We start from the raw sequence: 17,112 nt of genomic DNA, 5'->3' as shown, positions 1-17,112 counted from the left end.
ATTCCAACCAGGGTCAGCCATGTGGGAGTCCAGCACCTTAACCACCACACCACCTGCTAGCCCAAGAATTAGGATTTTTTTTTTAGCAACTACTATATGACAGATACTATTCTAGATGACTCATATAATTTAGTTCTTATATTAGGTCTTGGTTATAGGCATTAACTTCATTTTACAGATGAAGACTGTGAGTGTCATTGGTTATGTAGCTTGCTCCAGGTCACATAGCAGGTAAGTATTAAAGACGGGCTTCAAACACATCTGTCTGATGCCAATATTCATGAATTTTTTGCCTATATCAGGTCACCTTATATGGACCTGATTTGGTATAATAATTTTTATCCTTTTGTAATTTCTACTTTTCTACTTCAAGAAGGTAAATGTATCTTTAAAGAATAGTCAGTCAAAGCCAGCAAATGGCATGGAGAATGGGGTGACTGACTCCTGCCTGGCTGACAGCGTTGATCAAGTCCCAGACCAGTGGCTTGAGAAACACATGGCGGGAGGGTGTACATATGTGGCTGAAATCCCAAGAGGAGGAGGGATTGCATATGGCCATCCCCTCAGAGTGCTGTCTCACTTTCTCTCTCTCTGTCTCCAGTGAGCACATGTGTCTTATAGCAAAACTTAAAAAAAAAAAAAAAAACGAACAACCAATCAGAGAAAGATTTTAGAAAATCTTTTGGAAGTATTTGTCAGCCGCAGGTTTTAGACATCATGATTTTTTTACATTTAATGTTCCATTTTATATTTAACTCAATTTTTGAATGTTGCTGTCATTGTTGTACAGCATTGTGAATGTGCCTAATGCCACAGACTGTACACTTAAAAATGGTTAAAATGATATTCTATGTTCTATGTATTTTATCACAGTAAAAAAGACTTTTTTGGAGAGATTTTTGCTATAGGGCATGTGTGCTTGCTGGAAAGATAGAGACAGAGAGACAGAAAGTGAGAAATCATCCCCCAGAGGGAATGGCCATGCCACAATCCCTTCTCCTCTATTCTTCTCTCGGGATCTTGGGCACATACGCACACTTGCCTAGTGTGAGTTTAAGTCAACAGGTTTGGGACTCGAACCACAGGTCGATTACATGGGAGTCCAGTGACATAGCTATTACTCCAACTGCTGGCCCCAAAAAAGACTTTTTAAGGACTGGCCCCCATAGTGCAGTGGTTAGGTGCTGTGCATAGAAAACCAGATCCCATATGATTGACCGTGGTTCACAGCCCAGCCTCAGTGACTTCGGGTACACTCTGGGCACATGTACTTACATGCTCAAAGTCCAGATGGGATGGAGGAAGGATTGCAGTGTGACTGCACCCCACTGAGAGGTACTTCCAAAGGAAAATTTGAAAATATTTTAAATTGAATTCAAAGTTTTAATAAACCATTCTACTCATTCGAGGTACTTCATAGTATTTTTATAGTGATTCCTTTGGTTAAAATTATTTACAGACCTTATTTCAATACTATACTAGGGCTTGGATTTTGATGTTATAAGAATTAAAGAATCCTAACCTCAAATCAATTATGTGACTAAAACAACACATTTGAGTTCTGATTTGAAAAGTTCTGTTTTCTTTCTCTTTAAAGTGGCCATGAACCAGACAGAACACAATATGACAGTGTCCCAGATTCCGTCTCCACAGACTTGGCACGTGTTTTATGCAGACAAGTATACATGCAAAGATGACCAAGAGAATGCTCAGGTGGAAGATATTCCATTTGAAATGGTATTATTAAATCCAGATGCCGAAGGAAATCCATTTGATCATTTTAGTGCTGGGGAATCTGGTAAGAATATGGATTTAAATATATCCTAAGTACAGGAAAAGATTTATGCACAAGTATCTTTCTTTTGCATTTTTAGAGTACTGAAAATTAAAAGCAGCCTTTGTGACTAACAGTAGGGATATGGTTAAAAGAATCTTCTTGTAGCATTTTGATAGCTGTAATACTAAGTTTAAAAAGCAGAATACTAAATTTTATATTGCATGATTTTAAATGTATTAAAAAATGCAGAAAATAAAACAAAAAGAAGTATAAAAAATATTAACTGAGGTTGTTTCCATATTCTGGGGGTAGATTTGTATAGTTTTTAGTTTCTTCTATACATTCTAAATCTTTTTGTTGTCTTTATGATAACCTAAAACAAATGTTTATAAACAGAAAAAAGAATAAATTGAGCAATCTAAATTAGTAACTCAGCGACTGAGATTCTAACCTGAACTACTTTGTATGGCTGTCCATATACCAGGTCATGTGAACAGGTTTAGAGAATTGCCTTCATTGGAGCTTACAACTGCTTAGAAATGATCAGATGATCAGAGTCTGTAATGCTATCCAGAACCTGTTACTCCCATAATATATTTCATCCAAATTGTATGTGACTATGTCCTGCCCTACTAAGTAAGATTCTTAGCTCCAACAGAAATGAATGACTATAGTCATAATAAATATGCTATATAACATGTATAAATTAACATTTCAGAGTAGGGGTCTGTAGACCATTTGTCAAAGAAAAAGGCTAGGGTTTTGATCTCTTTGTGAGATCATTACTCAGCTCAGTCAATACATATACTTAGAGAAAAATTCAATTCCATTGTATCTCATTGGCGGTGGGGGTTAGGAGAGTTGGTGGAGGTGGGACAAGAGTAAGGCCACATTAAACTTACAAAAGCAACCCCAAATCTTGTGTTATAGACAGTAGGCAATGAATGTGTAAAAGGATAAACATATTGTTTAAAAAATAAAATTATATATGTAATTAAATTAATTTATTTAAGATTTTTGACTATGGTGGGGGCAGGAGTTGATAGTGAGAAAGCAAGTCACCGAGTCTGGGACTCGAACTGTGGTCGACCATGTGGGAATCCAGCACCTTAACCCCACACCACCTGCCAACCCCTAAACACTTTTTAATATCCTTTGATTTGAAAAAAAAAGTACATGGTGACAAAATGGGTTGTTAAACAATTTAAAATAAGTAATTCTAAGTTCATTTCATAAAAGATTAAGCTATTCATGCTGTTTTTGAATAGAGATGAATTTAAAGGTTAAATGTTACTACTGATTCTTTGGATTGGTATAGATCATTAAAGTTAATTTAGTCCTGCCATTTTCTACCTTTATAGAAGATGTTGACATGTATTTTCCATACTTATGGAAAAGTATTGATGAAGCCCCGATCTAATGAAAACACTGGATGGATGGTTGAACTAAATTGCTTTTAAGTCTTACTATAAGACTTCATTATTTCACCTGACACTTACATTTAGGACTGGCTCAGGCTCAGCTGGAAGTAATGCTCTGCTGCAGTCGCTGTTGATATTAAACCATGCTGCCTTTAGTGGTGGCCAGATCTGCTTTCCCTTCCTGCCTTTGAGGCAGTAGGCCCTGGGCTGGAGAGGCTGGTTTTTTTTTTTTTTTTTTTTAAGATTCTTGTCATAGGGACATGTGTTTGCCAGAGAGAGAGGAAAATTGAGAACTCATTCCCCAGGCAGGATAGCCACACTACAATCCCTTCTCCATTCTTCTCTCGAAATTTTGAGCGTGTGTACTCATGGGCCTCCCAACACGTTTTTTTTGTTTGTTTGTTTTGTTTTGTTTTTTGAGAGATTTTCACTGTAGGGCGCGTGCGCTCGCCAGACAGACAGAGAGAGACATAGAGACAGAAAGCGAGAAATCACCCCCCCAGGGGGGATGGTCACGCCGCAATCCCTTCTCCTCCATTCTCCTCTCGGGATCTTGGGCACGCACGCACACGCGCCCGGCGTGAGTTTTAAGCCACCGGGTCCGGGACACGAACCGCGGTCGACTACGTGGGAGTCCAGCGACATAGCCATTACGCTAACTGCTGGTTTCCCCAACACGTTTTTCAAGCCGCCAGATCCAGGACTAGAACCTGGATGGTCATGTAGGATCCAGCTGCCTTAACTACCAACCAGTTACTGGCCCAAGAATTTTTTTTTTTTTAAGTTTTGCCAGAGTGTACACTGAATGCCCATCATACTTACCCTGCCTCGTCCTGAACCTTCTTCAACTCTTGTATTGTTTTCCTAAACATGTAGAGTGTGGCTAGCTCTTCTGTAAAATTCACACTCATCAGTATGATCCTATTCTCAGTCTTAACTCCTGATATACCTTTTTCTGACTTTTTTGTGACAGATTTTGATTTAATGCTTCCTCTTCTGTCAAAAACTGCCTTTGGGCCAGCCCTGCATTGGTTAAGTGCTTTGCTTAGAAAACCAAATCCCAGATGGCTGACTGTGGTTTGAATCTCAGCCCCCATTCCTTAAAAAATGACTGCATGTGTGTGCATGCCCAAAAATTCTGACAGGATGCCCTCTGGCAATAAAGCGAGAGAGAGAGAAAGAGTTAAGGGCTGTTTTGTTATACTACAATGAGGGATGTTACTTCGTCACGTCACTGATGTCGATTAAATGAGAGACAAAACTTCACAATAATAGATATTTTCATTAAGCATGAAATTCTGTGCAAGGTTAATCTGCAGGGATTGATTATAAAAAGTGTTAGAAGTACCCAGAAGTATCCAACCTTGTTATGTGGCTTACTTAATTCCTAAGACCACTTCATTTTATTGATTAAAATGTCTAAAAGCATTTGTGAGTAATTCTACGTTGAAATTTAAATCAATGGTTCTCAACCCATCACAGATCATGTATACGTCTGGAGAGTTTTAAAAAACAATCCAGGTGTTCACCTGTAGGGACTCAGATTTGGTTTGGAGTAAAAGCCAGGCACTGGTAGTTAATCAAGAGTCTGAAGTTAACTCTAATGTACAAAACCACCTATGGACAAGTCTGTATTCCACATTGTTTTGGCAATGTGTTGGTTTTAAAATAGAGTCTTAAGAGGCTTCTTCCTGTTCTGTAGCCCCAGGTATAGAATTTGTTTGCAAGGAATTATCTTCAATTAGTTCCTTTTAGAAACTTTTACTAGTTTGCGTAATTATCTGCTCCCAGTAAGGAAAATTGATTTGCTACGCTTGTTACTGAGAATTGACTGTTACCATGTATCTGAAAGGTTTGAATTAGGATAACCTGCTGCAGATAGCTGCAATTAATGTTACATGTTATTCTGGTTAAATTTTATAATTTGTTTTCTTTCAAACCAATTATGTATTTTATTGATATATATCTACCAGAGTTTCCTCCCTTATACTGAATTGGTCTAAATTTAATAAACTAAAGCAAATTTGATGCCATTTGAAAAAGTAGGAATATAATGCTTTAAGGTAGAATAAAATCAAACTGCTTTTTTAAAAAAATGAGAACCCTGGGGCCAGCAGGTGGCATGATGGTTGAAGTGCTGGATTCCTCACATGGTTGACTATGGTTTGAGTCCTAAATCCAGTGGCTTGAAAATCTTATCAGGCATGTGTTTGTGTGTGCCCCAAACCCCAAGAATAGGGTGGAAGAGAAGGGACTGTGGTGTGGCTATCCCTTTTTGGGGGGGGGGATTACTCACTTTCCCTCTCTTTGTCACTCTCTGGCAAGCGAATATGCCCTATGGCAAAAACCTAAAAAAAAAAAAAAAAAGAAAAGGAAAAAAAAAATTAGAGTCCTTGTTAACTGTATTTGTGCTCTTTTCAGGGATCAAAAGAAGTATAGGGTTGAGTAAGACCAAAAGAAGTAGTATAGGTTGTATATCCCCTACCCAAAGTACTTGGGGCCAGAAATCTCTTGAATTTTGGGGATTTGGGAATATTTGCATGTTCATAGTGAAATTTCTTAGGGATGGACCCAAATGTAAACATGAAATTTCTCTGTGTCTCACAGACACCTTGTGCACATATGTTATTAGAATATAACACATGGTTTTGTACTGTAGTGCTGGGACTGCAGCCTATAACATGAGGTGGAGTGTGGTATTTTCTACCGGAAGTGTCCAGTCTGCACTCAGCAAATCTTTGAATTTTGGAACATTTTGGAATAGAGGTGCTCTACTTGTATCTAGCATACTAGACCATTTTTAATTAACGGCATATTAGACTGGTTTTCATGGGAATAATATGACAAGTTCTGCTACATCTGTCATTTCTATTTTTAAGATTCTGGGAGATAATATTTATTGTTTTCTGTTGTCCCTCTTTTTCTTCCATGTTCCAAAAGATAATGGCTTGGATCTTCCATTTAGTTCTGGGAACATGTTAGAATGTTTTGGGCTTTAAGTAACAGAAAACCGTAATGCAAATAGTGTAGTCAATAAGGAAATTATCTTACACAATAAGACATTTCAAGGCTTCTCCAGGGTAGTTTACTTAGTATCTTTCTACCCTGTTATTCTTTGATCATCAGTTTTGTCCTTGGGCTACCGTCCTCAAGGTCAAAGTGAACTAAAGCAGTCTAAGCATTATGTCCAAATAATGGCAGAATTCAGTATCTCTATTTCATAGCAAGGAAATCTTTTTGAGGTGCTCCCATCTCATTTAATTGGCCAGAATCGTCTCAGAAGAGAAATACAAGTTCAGATGTCGAAGAGAAGATAAGGGTGGACAAACGTGTCAGCACAGTTAGGTTCACCTCTCACTGGCAGGGTACTGGAATGTCTGGTTACTAAGTAGGATTTATCTAAGGCACCATCTTGAGGGTAGGTGGGGGTGTGCATGGGGGCTCTGGGACAGCAAGCACTGGATAGGCAGGAGTGTCTCTCCCACGTGCTATGCCATGATCCAAGGACTTGTTCTCCTTTTCTTACTCTCTTCTCCGCCTTCCTCTGCCCTCATTTAGCTGGAGCTAAATTTATTCAAGCTGCCCTCTAAATTTTCTTTGTACTGAACACCACTTCCTTTAAGCTTAAAACCCACACATTTTGGGACCAGCAGATGGCAGAATGATTACGTCGCTGGACTCCAATGTAGTCGACCATAGATTGAGTCCCAGATCCAGTGGTTTAAAACTCACACTGGGTGCTTATGCGTGCGTGCCCAAGATCCCCAGAAGAGAATGGAGGAAAAGAGATTCCAGCATGGCCATCCCCCTTAGGGAATGATTTCTTGCTCTCTGCTTCTGTCTCTCTGGCGAGCACACACCCTGTAGCAAAAATCTCTCTCAGTAAAAAACAAACAAAAAATCCCACACATTTTCTTGTAACATAAGTGCTTACCACCAGTTGTACTTATTTAAGATTATTTTTCTTATCTAGTACATATTAAGATTTAACACTTGGTAATATACCTGTGTCTTGTTTGTTATTGTTTTCCCATAGAGCAAGTACACTTTCTAGAGAGACAGAGACAGTAAGAGGGAAAAGTGAGAAATCCCCAGGGGCGGTGGCCACACCCCAAATTCTCCTCTTCTGTTCTCCTCTGAAGGTTTTGGGCATACACACAAATACCCCTGGCATGATTTTCAAGCAGCTGGGTTTGGGATTCAAACCTTAGTAGGCCATGTGGGAGTCCAGGACTTCAACCACCATGCCTCCTGCTGGCTCTATACCTATGTTTTTAAATTAGTTTTTAATTTTAAAGTGAGCAAATATGGATTGTTCTCTTTGTGAAGGCTAGTGGCAGAACAGCTGGTGGCTGAAAAGAAAGAATAAAAGATTATTTTTAGTGGTGATTTTTTAAAAATTACAGTGCAGAACCATTATTTTATCTTTATAGTATCTATGGACAGGTTCAAGATAAGAACCATCTACCTAAAATTCAGAGCATGGAGTATAGGATAAATGTTGTAATATAATTCTGGTTTTTTCTTTTTAGAGAAAAATTTTTTCTCTAGGGTGCATGCGTTCCCCAGAGAGACAGAGAGAGACAGAGAGACAGAAAATGAGAAATCACCCCCTGAGGGGGGGCGGGATTGCTCCGCTGCAATCCCTTCTCCTCCTGAGTTTCAGGGCATGCGCAGACACACACCCCGTGTGAGTTTCAGGCCACTGGGTCTGGGACTTGAACCACACTTGGCCACAAGGGAGTCCAGCAACGTAATCATTACATCACCTACTGGTCCCTACAATTCATTTATTAACATATTATCTCAATAAAATGATTTTCTTTATTGCTTATAATGTTAGATTTTTCTGGAAGATAAATTTAACCTTAAATAATCCTCAAACATTTTTTTGCTGGTAACGTATGTCTTGTTTTCAAAAGTCTCTTTCCTACATTAGTCTGAGTCCTCGGTTAATAGTATGAGGATTTTCTTTTATGGTGGATTTGTAACCTAATGGAGTCTGAAACTTTATCTTGTAATGGTATTTTGTAAAGTATTATAAGTATTACAGAAAATCTTATGTAGAATGCCATTCTTTAATACTAAGAAGGAAAGATAAAAACTAAGATCTGAAGCACAGGATAGCATAAAGAATTTTACTAGCCCACAGTTGTTACATGTTTAGCATTTGTATTTTATATCTTCTTCCAGCACTGTAATAATCCCAGGATTATGGCCCTCTTATTTCAAAGCTGGAATACTTTTCTATGTAAGGATAGTAGGCCCCTCCAATTATTTGATCTTTTCCTGATGCTTTTCACCTACAATAGAAAGTGACTTTTCAGCATTTATATACATAGAGCAGGAGAGACACCCAGTGGCCAAAATATTTTTTGCTACTTTTTTTTCCCCCTCTATCTATATACCAAAAACATGATCATGGTTGAATTATTTATCAACTGTTTCTCCTCTGACCTCTATCTTATGGATTGACTTTCCAAAATTGTTTTCCACATCATGAAAATATTGCCTTTTCTGCCCATTAATTGGAATTTATCCCAGATGAGAAACTCTAGCAGCTTCATTGTTCACAACCGGAAGGAAAGCGATTACAATTGGGACTGCTCACCCGGACTCGAGCCGGCCCTATTCACAGCCACTTCGTGACAGTCTGAAGTTAGAGATTATAGAGAGCAAAGGTCTTAATACTGGGAACTGCCTTGAAATGTAAACGTTAAACTCAAAGCTAGCCTTCTGGTTATGATTTTTTTTTTTAAATTGGTTAAATGAAGTCTTAGTCAAAAGTTTCCAAGTTAATGCAGAAAGTGCTATTTATCATGAGAGTACATGAAAACTGTACTAAAAAGCTACTAGTCGGAACTAGAGGCCAGCATACTGACTGGTACCACTTTCAATATAAAATCTGCTCTGACTTTGTTCATTTCTTTGTCAGCCAGCTTTCCTTGTTCATCATCATTTCCCGCTCACTCAAATCTTTGATTCCATCATGGCCTAGCTTTCCTGCTCTAGTCTGTATTAACTTCTTTCACCTTTAGCTTCTATAGCCTGCTTCTTTTCCGTGCTGTATAGTTTGAATTCCCAAGAGAGAATATGACTAGCCTAACTTACCTTTGAGAACCAAGTTATATTATTGACCACTTGAATGCTAGCCACTTAAAGGTTACGTGTTACAGTTTTAGTCAACTGTGGAGTGGAGTCACATGATCTCCATAGGATTTCCTCTGTGACAAGAGCTGCAGAAAGTTAAACTCAGAAGAGGGCTCTGGCCATGACATATTTTGAAGCTTTGTTCAGTGGAAATGAAAGGAAATGGGACATTCCAGCGCTGTGGTTCTCAAGCATTAGCTGTATCAGAACCGCCCTTTGGGCTAACACCTGTGTTGGTGGGCTCAGCTCACAGTTTCTGACTGAGTAAATTTGAAGTGGAGCCCAAGAATTTGCATTTATATCAAGTTTCCTGGTGATGCTGGACCCGGGCTCCACACTTTAAGATGCACTGTCAGACTATTTTAAATAATTGCCGACTGACTAACTCAATTCCTAAACTCCTTACAAAAGAAATCCAGTTTAGGAATACAAAGTAAATCTAACTAAATGCTAAAAGTCATTATTATTTACTGTTTTTAAATAAAAATGTGATTTTTATGATGAGTCTTTCCGCTTCTCTGACCACACTTTTTCATAGGTTGGCTTTAGCTTGGTTTAATGTACCTTCTTAGAGTTCAAATTTGTACCAGAGTAGAAAATTGTTTAAATTTTAACGATTCATCTTTTTTCTCTTACAAAAGTGAATACTGTGACTTCACTTAAAAAACAAGTTCTAGAAATAACTTGACAGATTTTACAGCAACCCAGCACTGTAACTGGCTTTGTTTTACTGAAGCAAACTCCCTTTCTTCTCTTCACAGGGTTACATGAGTTCTTTTTCCTTCTAGTCCTAGTGTACTTTGTGATTGCTTGCATTTATGCTCAGTCATTGTGGCAGGCTATTAAGAAAGGAGGACCCATGCACATGATTTTAAAGGTTCTGACAACTGCATTGCTGTTACAAGCTGGTTCAGCTTTAGCTAATTACATTCATTTCTCCAGGTAACTCAAAACAACTAAAACTGTGTTCATCATTACGTCTAATTAATCCTAACTAGCCCACCAAAATTATGCTTGCTTTGATTGTGAAAATTTGTTTCACATTTGAAATTTACACTATTCTTTTTCACTTCTCAGTTACTCAAGAGATGGAATAGGGGTACCTTTTATGGGAAGTTTGGCAGAATGTGAGTATCTTTCTAAACATTTTTGCTTTTAACTGTCCACTTCTTGTTTGTTTGTTTGTTCTTTTTTAAGTATTTTTTTGTCCTAGTATAGCTTTTCTGTCCAAGATTTGTTAGAATTCAGCTCAACTGAAAATAACGGTATAGATTTTAGTTCCCATATGTCCTGTTTAGTTTTTTAATAACAGATAGTGTGTATAGTCATTCACTATTTTCAGAGCATATTTCTATACACCTCATTTTGTCCTCCATAAAAAAATAGATATGTTTATCCTTTTTGCAGATAAAGAGTCTGGGTATGGTGGGATGAAGCACATTTTCAAATGTCAGTCAGCTATTAAGTGGGAGAGCTCAGACTCAGATTTCCTGACCTCAAAGCTGGAAATCTTTTCCCTATTATAGTTCCTTTTCTTTTACCCTGACTCTTTTTCTCTATGTCTGACCCAAAGCGTAGGGTACACTTAGAATGGCACTGACTTCACTTAATCTTTAATCTTTTCTTTATAAGAGGAAATGTTACAAAGTAACTTTTTTTTTGAGAGGTTTTTGCTAAAGGGTGTGTGGGCTCACCAGAAAGGCAGAGAGAGACAGAAAGCAATAAATCATCCCTTAGGGGGGATGGCCACACCGCAATCCCTTCTCCTCCATTCTCCTCTCGGGATCTTCGGTATGCACGCACACGCGCCCGGCTTGAGTTTAAGTCGTTGGGTCCGGGACTCGAACCGTGCTTGACAACATGGGAGTCCAGCAGCATAGCCATTACGCCAACTGCTGGTCCCATCAGTTGGAAAGTATTTAAAAGATCCTTAATCATAACATTTAAAAAATAAGTTTATTCATTTCATTTCCTCAGTGAACAAAAGAGGAACAGGCGCACCACAAACCCAGCTTTCCAGTTAGCCTGGCGCTCAGGTGCACCTGGTATGTTTCAGGTTGCTCTGGGAGCCAAACTACAATCTTCCGTATGGCTCCAGCCCTGCAGAATGGAGCCTTACCACCCGCACCGCTGCAGCTGGGCAGTCATGCATTGAAAAGAACTTCAGAGGGACTTCAAGTTATATGCCTGAAAACTATTTAAGATAAGATTGGCTTTAGGGACCAGCAGTTAGCGTAATGGCTATGTTGCTGGACTCCCATGTATTCGACCGTGGTTCGAGTCCCAGACCCGGCAGCTTAAACTCACACTGGGCACGTGTGCGTGCGTGCCCAAGATCCTGAGAGGAGAATGGAGGAGAAGGGATTGCAGTGTGGCCATCCCCCCTGGGGGGGGGATTTCTCGCTTTCTGTCTCTCTGTCTCTCTCTTTCTGGCGAGCGCACACGCCCTATAGCAAAAAACCTCTCCAAAAAAAGAAGAAAAAAAAAAAAAGATTGGCTTTAAAAAGCAGGTCCTGAATATGAAAGTATTCTAGGATTTACTTTTCCTGTGTTTCCATATTTCCCTGCTAGTCTAATCAGTTTTTAATAGGATATCTCGTGGTCATCTCTTAATCCTCTCAGGGTGCAGTTATCCTGACCTTGTTGCCCATTTTAAGATTCTAAACCTTTAAGAACCTTTCTCTTCTCCTTGTGAAGAGAATGTGTACTATCCACCCTTGGGCAAGAGCAATAAAAGCTTATTCTTTTCTAACATTATCTAACACACTGGCTTCTCTCTTTTGGATGATTTTAGATGTTTAAATCATAGAATTTTAAAGCCGGACAAAACCTTAGAAATAGTTTAGCTTGTGCATTGTAGAAGAGGAAATTCAGGTCCAGAGAGGTGAAGTACACAGAGCTGATTCGTGGCAATACTGTTATTAAAATTAAGGACTGTCAAATATTTGTGAATGTCTTCTCTGTGTGATAGCAGTTTTTATATATTTATAAACATAGTGTTTGTAAACATTATGTATAATAGTGTTGTTGGTCATCTGGCATTTTCACTGAAGGTCAAAAAAAGTTGTTTTTTTTTAAAAATTATAGCTGTTTGATGTTGCTAACTTTGGTTCTACAAAAAAGGTTTGGTTGGTTAAATGATTAAAATTCAAGACAGAATGTTTTTTGTGTGATCTGTGTGTTTTATCTACAGTTTATTTTTTTTATTTTTTATTTATTTATTTTTTTTTGGAGAGATTTTCACTGTAGGGCGCATGCGCTCGCCAGACAGACAGAGAGAGACATAGAGACAGAAAGCGAGAAATCACCCCCCAGGGGGGATGGTCACGCCGCAATCCGTTCTCCTCCATTCTCCTCTCGGGATCTTGGGCACACACGCACATGCGCCCGGCGTGAGTTTTTTTAAGCCACCGGGTCCGGGACACGAACCGCGGTCGACTACATGGGAGTCCAGTGACATAGCCATTACGCTAACTGCTGGTTCCCTATCTACAGTTTATTATTTTTCAACAAATGAGCAGTGTTTTCTCTATCCAGTTATAGTATTACGTCAGTCCGTGCATCACTTAGCACATAAAGAAATGAGCCAGAAAATTAGAGGGTTTTCCCCTAGATGTCTCTGTTCTTGGCAACTTATATAGGAATATTCCTTTGACTAACTTCATCTAAGAACCTGAATATGCATTTGAGAAAAGTGTAATAAAGTTAATTGACATCATAAAAAAATATGTTGAAAGAAAAGTGTGCTTGATTATTAAAAGCATGATATTTAATAGTGTTTGAATTTAGTGACAGCTCTCTATCAGAATTCAGTATCACAGAGATATATAGGTAGGAATGTAAACTACCCAGTTTTAACTTAGACGGCAGAGCAAGGGAAGATCTCTTAAAATTGTGTCTGGAAAGGTGTTTCACTGCTAGGCTTTTAGCTTGCTGTATTTATTCGTGTATTTCTTTTTTGTTGTCAGAGAGTGAGTGTGCTCACCACAGAGAAACAACCCCCGGTGGAGTCTGATCATACTATAATCCTCTTCCCTCTTTTTCTTTCTTTCTTTTTTTTTTTTTTCTTTTTTTGGAGAGGTTTTTGCTATAGGGCATGTTCGCTCACCAGAAAGACAGAGAGATACAGAGAGACAGAAGGCAAGAAATCACCCTCCAGGGAGAATGGCCATGATGCAGTCCCTTCTCCTCCATTCTCCTCTCAGGATCTTGGGCATGCACACACACGCATCCGGCATGAGTTTAAGCCACTGGGTCCAGGACTCGAACCACGGTTGCCTATATGGGAGTCCAGTGACATAGCCATTACGCTAACTGCTGGTCCCCTCTTCCCTCTTTTTCTTCACCCCGTGAGGAGGTGCCTGGTGTGTTCTTTCTTTTTCTTTTTCTTTTTTTTTTTAAGTTTGCTATAGGGCATGTGCACTCACTGAAGAGTATCAGGGGTTGAGACTGAGATAGCACCCCACAAGGAGGATGTCCATGCCACAGTCCCTTCACCATTCTTCTCTTGGAATTTTGGATATGCACATATACAGATAACCCACAGTGTTTTTTAATTTGCCAGGTTCAGGACTTGAACCACATATTTGGCCATGTGGGATTCAGCCACCTTAACCACTACGCCACTAGCTGGCCCCTGGCGTGTTTTTCAAGCTACTGGGGTCAGGATTTGAATGGTGGTTGGCCATGTGGGGCCTGACTCTCACAGGGCTTAACCACTGCACTACATGGCCAGTTCAGGCTTACAACTTTAAATTCAAATATCATATACTATAGTTTTGCTCTGCGAGAATATCCTTCTAAAAGAAGTAGAAGTTGTAGACAGCAAAGTTGTAGATGGCAATTTGAAGAAATTTTATTTTGTGAAACTGGTCACAAGTTATTTCCAAAATTCACATCAAAATACACTGTGATGAAAAAGAAATAACCTTTTGTTAAAATCAATAAGTACTAGCTTATAAAATAAATACGCACGGAACTTGAAGCACATAGAGATTTTGGTTGTTTACCTGTAGTGCCAACCTGGATACAGGGGTTTTGGTTAGTCGCAGGCTTCCCCTGCAGTGTAAGTGATGGCCACCTGGTGGCACATCGCACTAATACATGGAGCTTTCGTTTTTCTCCAGGACTCCGAAACTGCAGCCAGCATGAATGGATGCCGCAGTGGCTGTGCATTTGATCGTCATGTTGTTTCTTAACAGTTTTAGAAGATAATTCTTCATAAAATAGTTCAGCTATCCCCCCCAAAAAAACCCCAAACTATTAACAACCCAGAAATGAAGGTACTAGTATTCTCCACATTCCAAAAATAATATTTAGAAGTGTGGTTTTTTTTTAATTGATGTGCATAGTATTATATACAAGAGAAAAATGTGAGGGGGCCGGCAGGTGGCATGGTGGTAAAGGGTGTTGGACTCCCACATGGTCATCCGCAGTTCAAGTCATGGACCTGGTGGCTTGCTTTCTTACTTTGCCTCTCTCTCTCTCTTATCAAACTGGAAAATAATAATTAATAAGGTTAAATAAAGCAATGTGAGAAAAATGTGAGAAAAGTAAAAGAGAGTCCAGGTCGGACTTCATAGTGATATAATAATGGGCATGTATATGTATTTTAAAATAAGAATCTTGCCTTTGTTTTAACTATTTGTATAAATGTTTGCAATTTTTCTTATAAAATATTAATTCTTTAGAGTTACTTTGCATGGATAGCTCTCATTATTATATTTCCTCAAATTCTCTATGAGAATGTATTTTTGTGGTTTTAAAAAGCAGTGATGTTCTTATCTCAATGCAAGACATAAAAAATTCTTTGTATTGTAGAAACTTGGTGACTTGGGTTTTCATTTCCTGTTAGTTTTTGACATCGCTTCCCAAATTCAGATGTTATACCTCCTTCTAAGTCTGTGCATGGGTTGGACAGTAGTCAGGATGAAAAAGTCTCAGAGCCGACCTCTCCAGTGGGATTCTACTCCTGCCTCCACTGGCATAGCAGTATTCATTGTCATAACACAGGTGAGTATTGATGCTCCGTGTTTACGCTTTGAGTATTCAGATACACACTCAAACTTACCTCATTTCAAAATTGGCACCAGGGACTCATGAAGAATTTTTGTCATTTTGAAATGAATTCAGTGCTAGATCAAATAATCAGTTAATCTTCTGGCTGCTAATATATTTAAATTGCAGAATTTAATTGTTATATACCCACATGTGAGCTTTCTACCAGCTTATGTAAGTGCAGTATATTTAATATTAAATTAGATTCTCGGGGCCGGCAGGTGGTGTGGTGGTTAAAGGTGCTGGATTCCCACATGGCCAACTGTGGTTCAAGTCCTGAACCTGGTGGCTTGCTTTCTCTCTCTCTCTCTCTCTCTGTCCCTGTCTCGTCAAATTGAAATAAACAAATGAGTAAATAAATAAAGTTAAATAAAATAATTCTTAAAAAAAAATTAGATTCTCATTACCCAGTTAATGGCTTTTATATTTTCTAGCACTTGGTCAATACTCAACATTGAATGAGTAATTCAGTAAATTTAAGGTTCATCCATTAACTAGTTTATGCATAAGAATTCAGGTGATTATCTGAGATTAACTAATAGACTACATAAAGAATAAAAAAGAGTGAGGTCTTATTTTTGAAAATAAACAAATCTGTTTTTTTTTTAAGAATTATTTAATTTTATTTATTATGGTTATTATTTTTTTTTTAATTTTACCGCAGAGAGAAAGAGAAAGCAAGCCAGGGACTTAAAGGTCAAGGATTCAGAATGTGGTTGTTCATGCAAGGGCTCAGTAACTTAACTACCACACCATCTGCCAGCCCTCAAACCTGGTCTTCTAAAAGTTTCCTCTAGGGGATCAGCAGAAGGCATAATGGTTACTTCACTGGGCTCCCAAGTGGCAGACTGTAGTTTGGGTCCCAGACCTGGAGGCTTGAAACTCACACCAGGCACGTGTGTGCATGCCTAAAATCCCGAGAGGAGAATGGAGTAGAAAGGATTGTGGTGTGGCCATCTCCCTAGGGGGTGATTTCTCACTTTCTCTCTATCTCTCCAGCACATGCATGTTCCCTATAGCAAAAATCTCTCTTAAAAGAAAAAAAAAATGTACAGTTTGACCAGTATTAGCTATAAAGGAAAATGAAATTTCTTCATGGGTACAGTGCATTAAAGTGTAAGTTTTAATGCATTAAATAAATTAAAAAATTTATTAATGAAGTTCTGAGGCCAGTACATTATTCATCTTTATATGCCTAGTGCTTACTTAAGAATGGTGGGTTCTGAATAAAGTAGTATTGAATTTTTCTTTTTTTTTTAGAGATTTTTGCTAGGTGCGTGTGCTCACCAGAGACTGAGAGAGACAGAAAGTGAGAAATTGTCCCCCAGAGGGGTTGGCCACGCTGCAATCCCTTCCTCTCCATTTTCCTCTTGGGATTTTGGGCATGCGCGCACATGCACCTGGCAAGAGTTTAAGCTGTTGGGTCCAGGACTTAAACCGCGGTCAACTTTGTGGGAGTCCAGTGATGTAACCATTACACCATCTGCCGGTCCCAGTAGGAGTATTGAATTAAACGATTGATTTGAGAAAGAGGCCATACCAGGTAGTGATATATTAAGAAAGGAACTGATGGGCCTGCAGGTGGCATAGTGGTTAAGGTGCTGTACTCCCACATAACTGACCATAGTTTTAGTCCTGGACCTGGCAGCTTGGAAATCATGCCTGGTGTGTGCATGCATGCCCAAAATCTTAAGAGGAGAAGGGAGG

The 17,112-nt window shown here is 38.9% G+C and overlaps 1 protein-coding gene across 1 annotated transcript in view; it reads left to right on the top strand.

Annotated features, from left to right (window-relative positions):
* Positions 1-17,112, top strand: part of GPR180 (G protein-coupled receptor 180) — a gene marked incomplete in the record, with an annotated part of 35,763 nt that overhangs the window by 11,174 nt on the left and 7,477 nt on the right. Inside the window, 4 exon segments of the mRNA XM_006156613.3 lie at positions 1,598-1,798; positions 10,110-10,290; positions 10,426-10,475; positions 15,203-15,360. Coding sequence (XP_006156675.2) covers positions 1,598-1,798; positions 10,110-10,290; positions 10,426-10,475; positions 15,203-15,360 — 590 coding nt within the window.

The sequence above is a fragment of the Tupaia chinensis genome, unplaced genomic scaffold, assembly GCF_000334495.1.
Source record: "Tupaia chinensis unplaced genomic scaffold, TupChi_1.0 Scaffold000503_1, whole genome shotgun sequence".
NCBI lineage: Eukaryota > Metazoa > Chordata > Mammalia > Scandentia > Tupaiidae > Tupaia > Tupaia belangeri.
The sequence above is the reverse complement of the archived record's forward strand: the minus strand, read 5'-3'. Positions and strand labels throughout refer to the sequence as shown.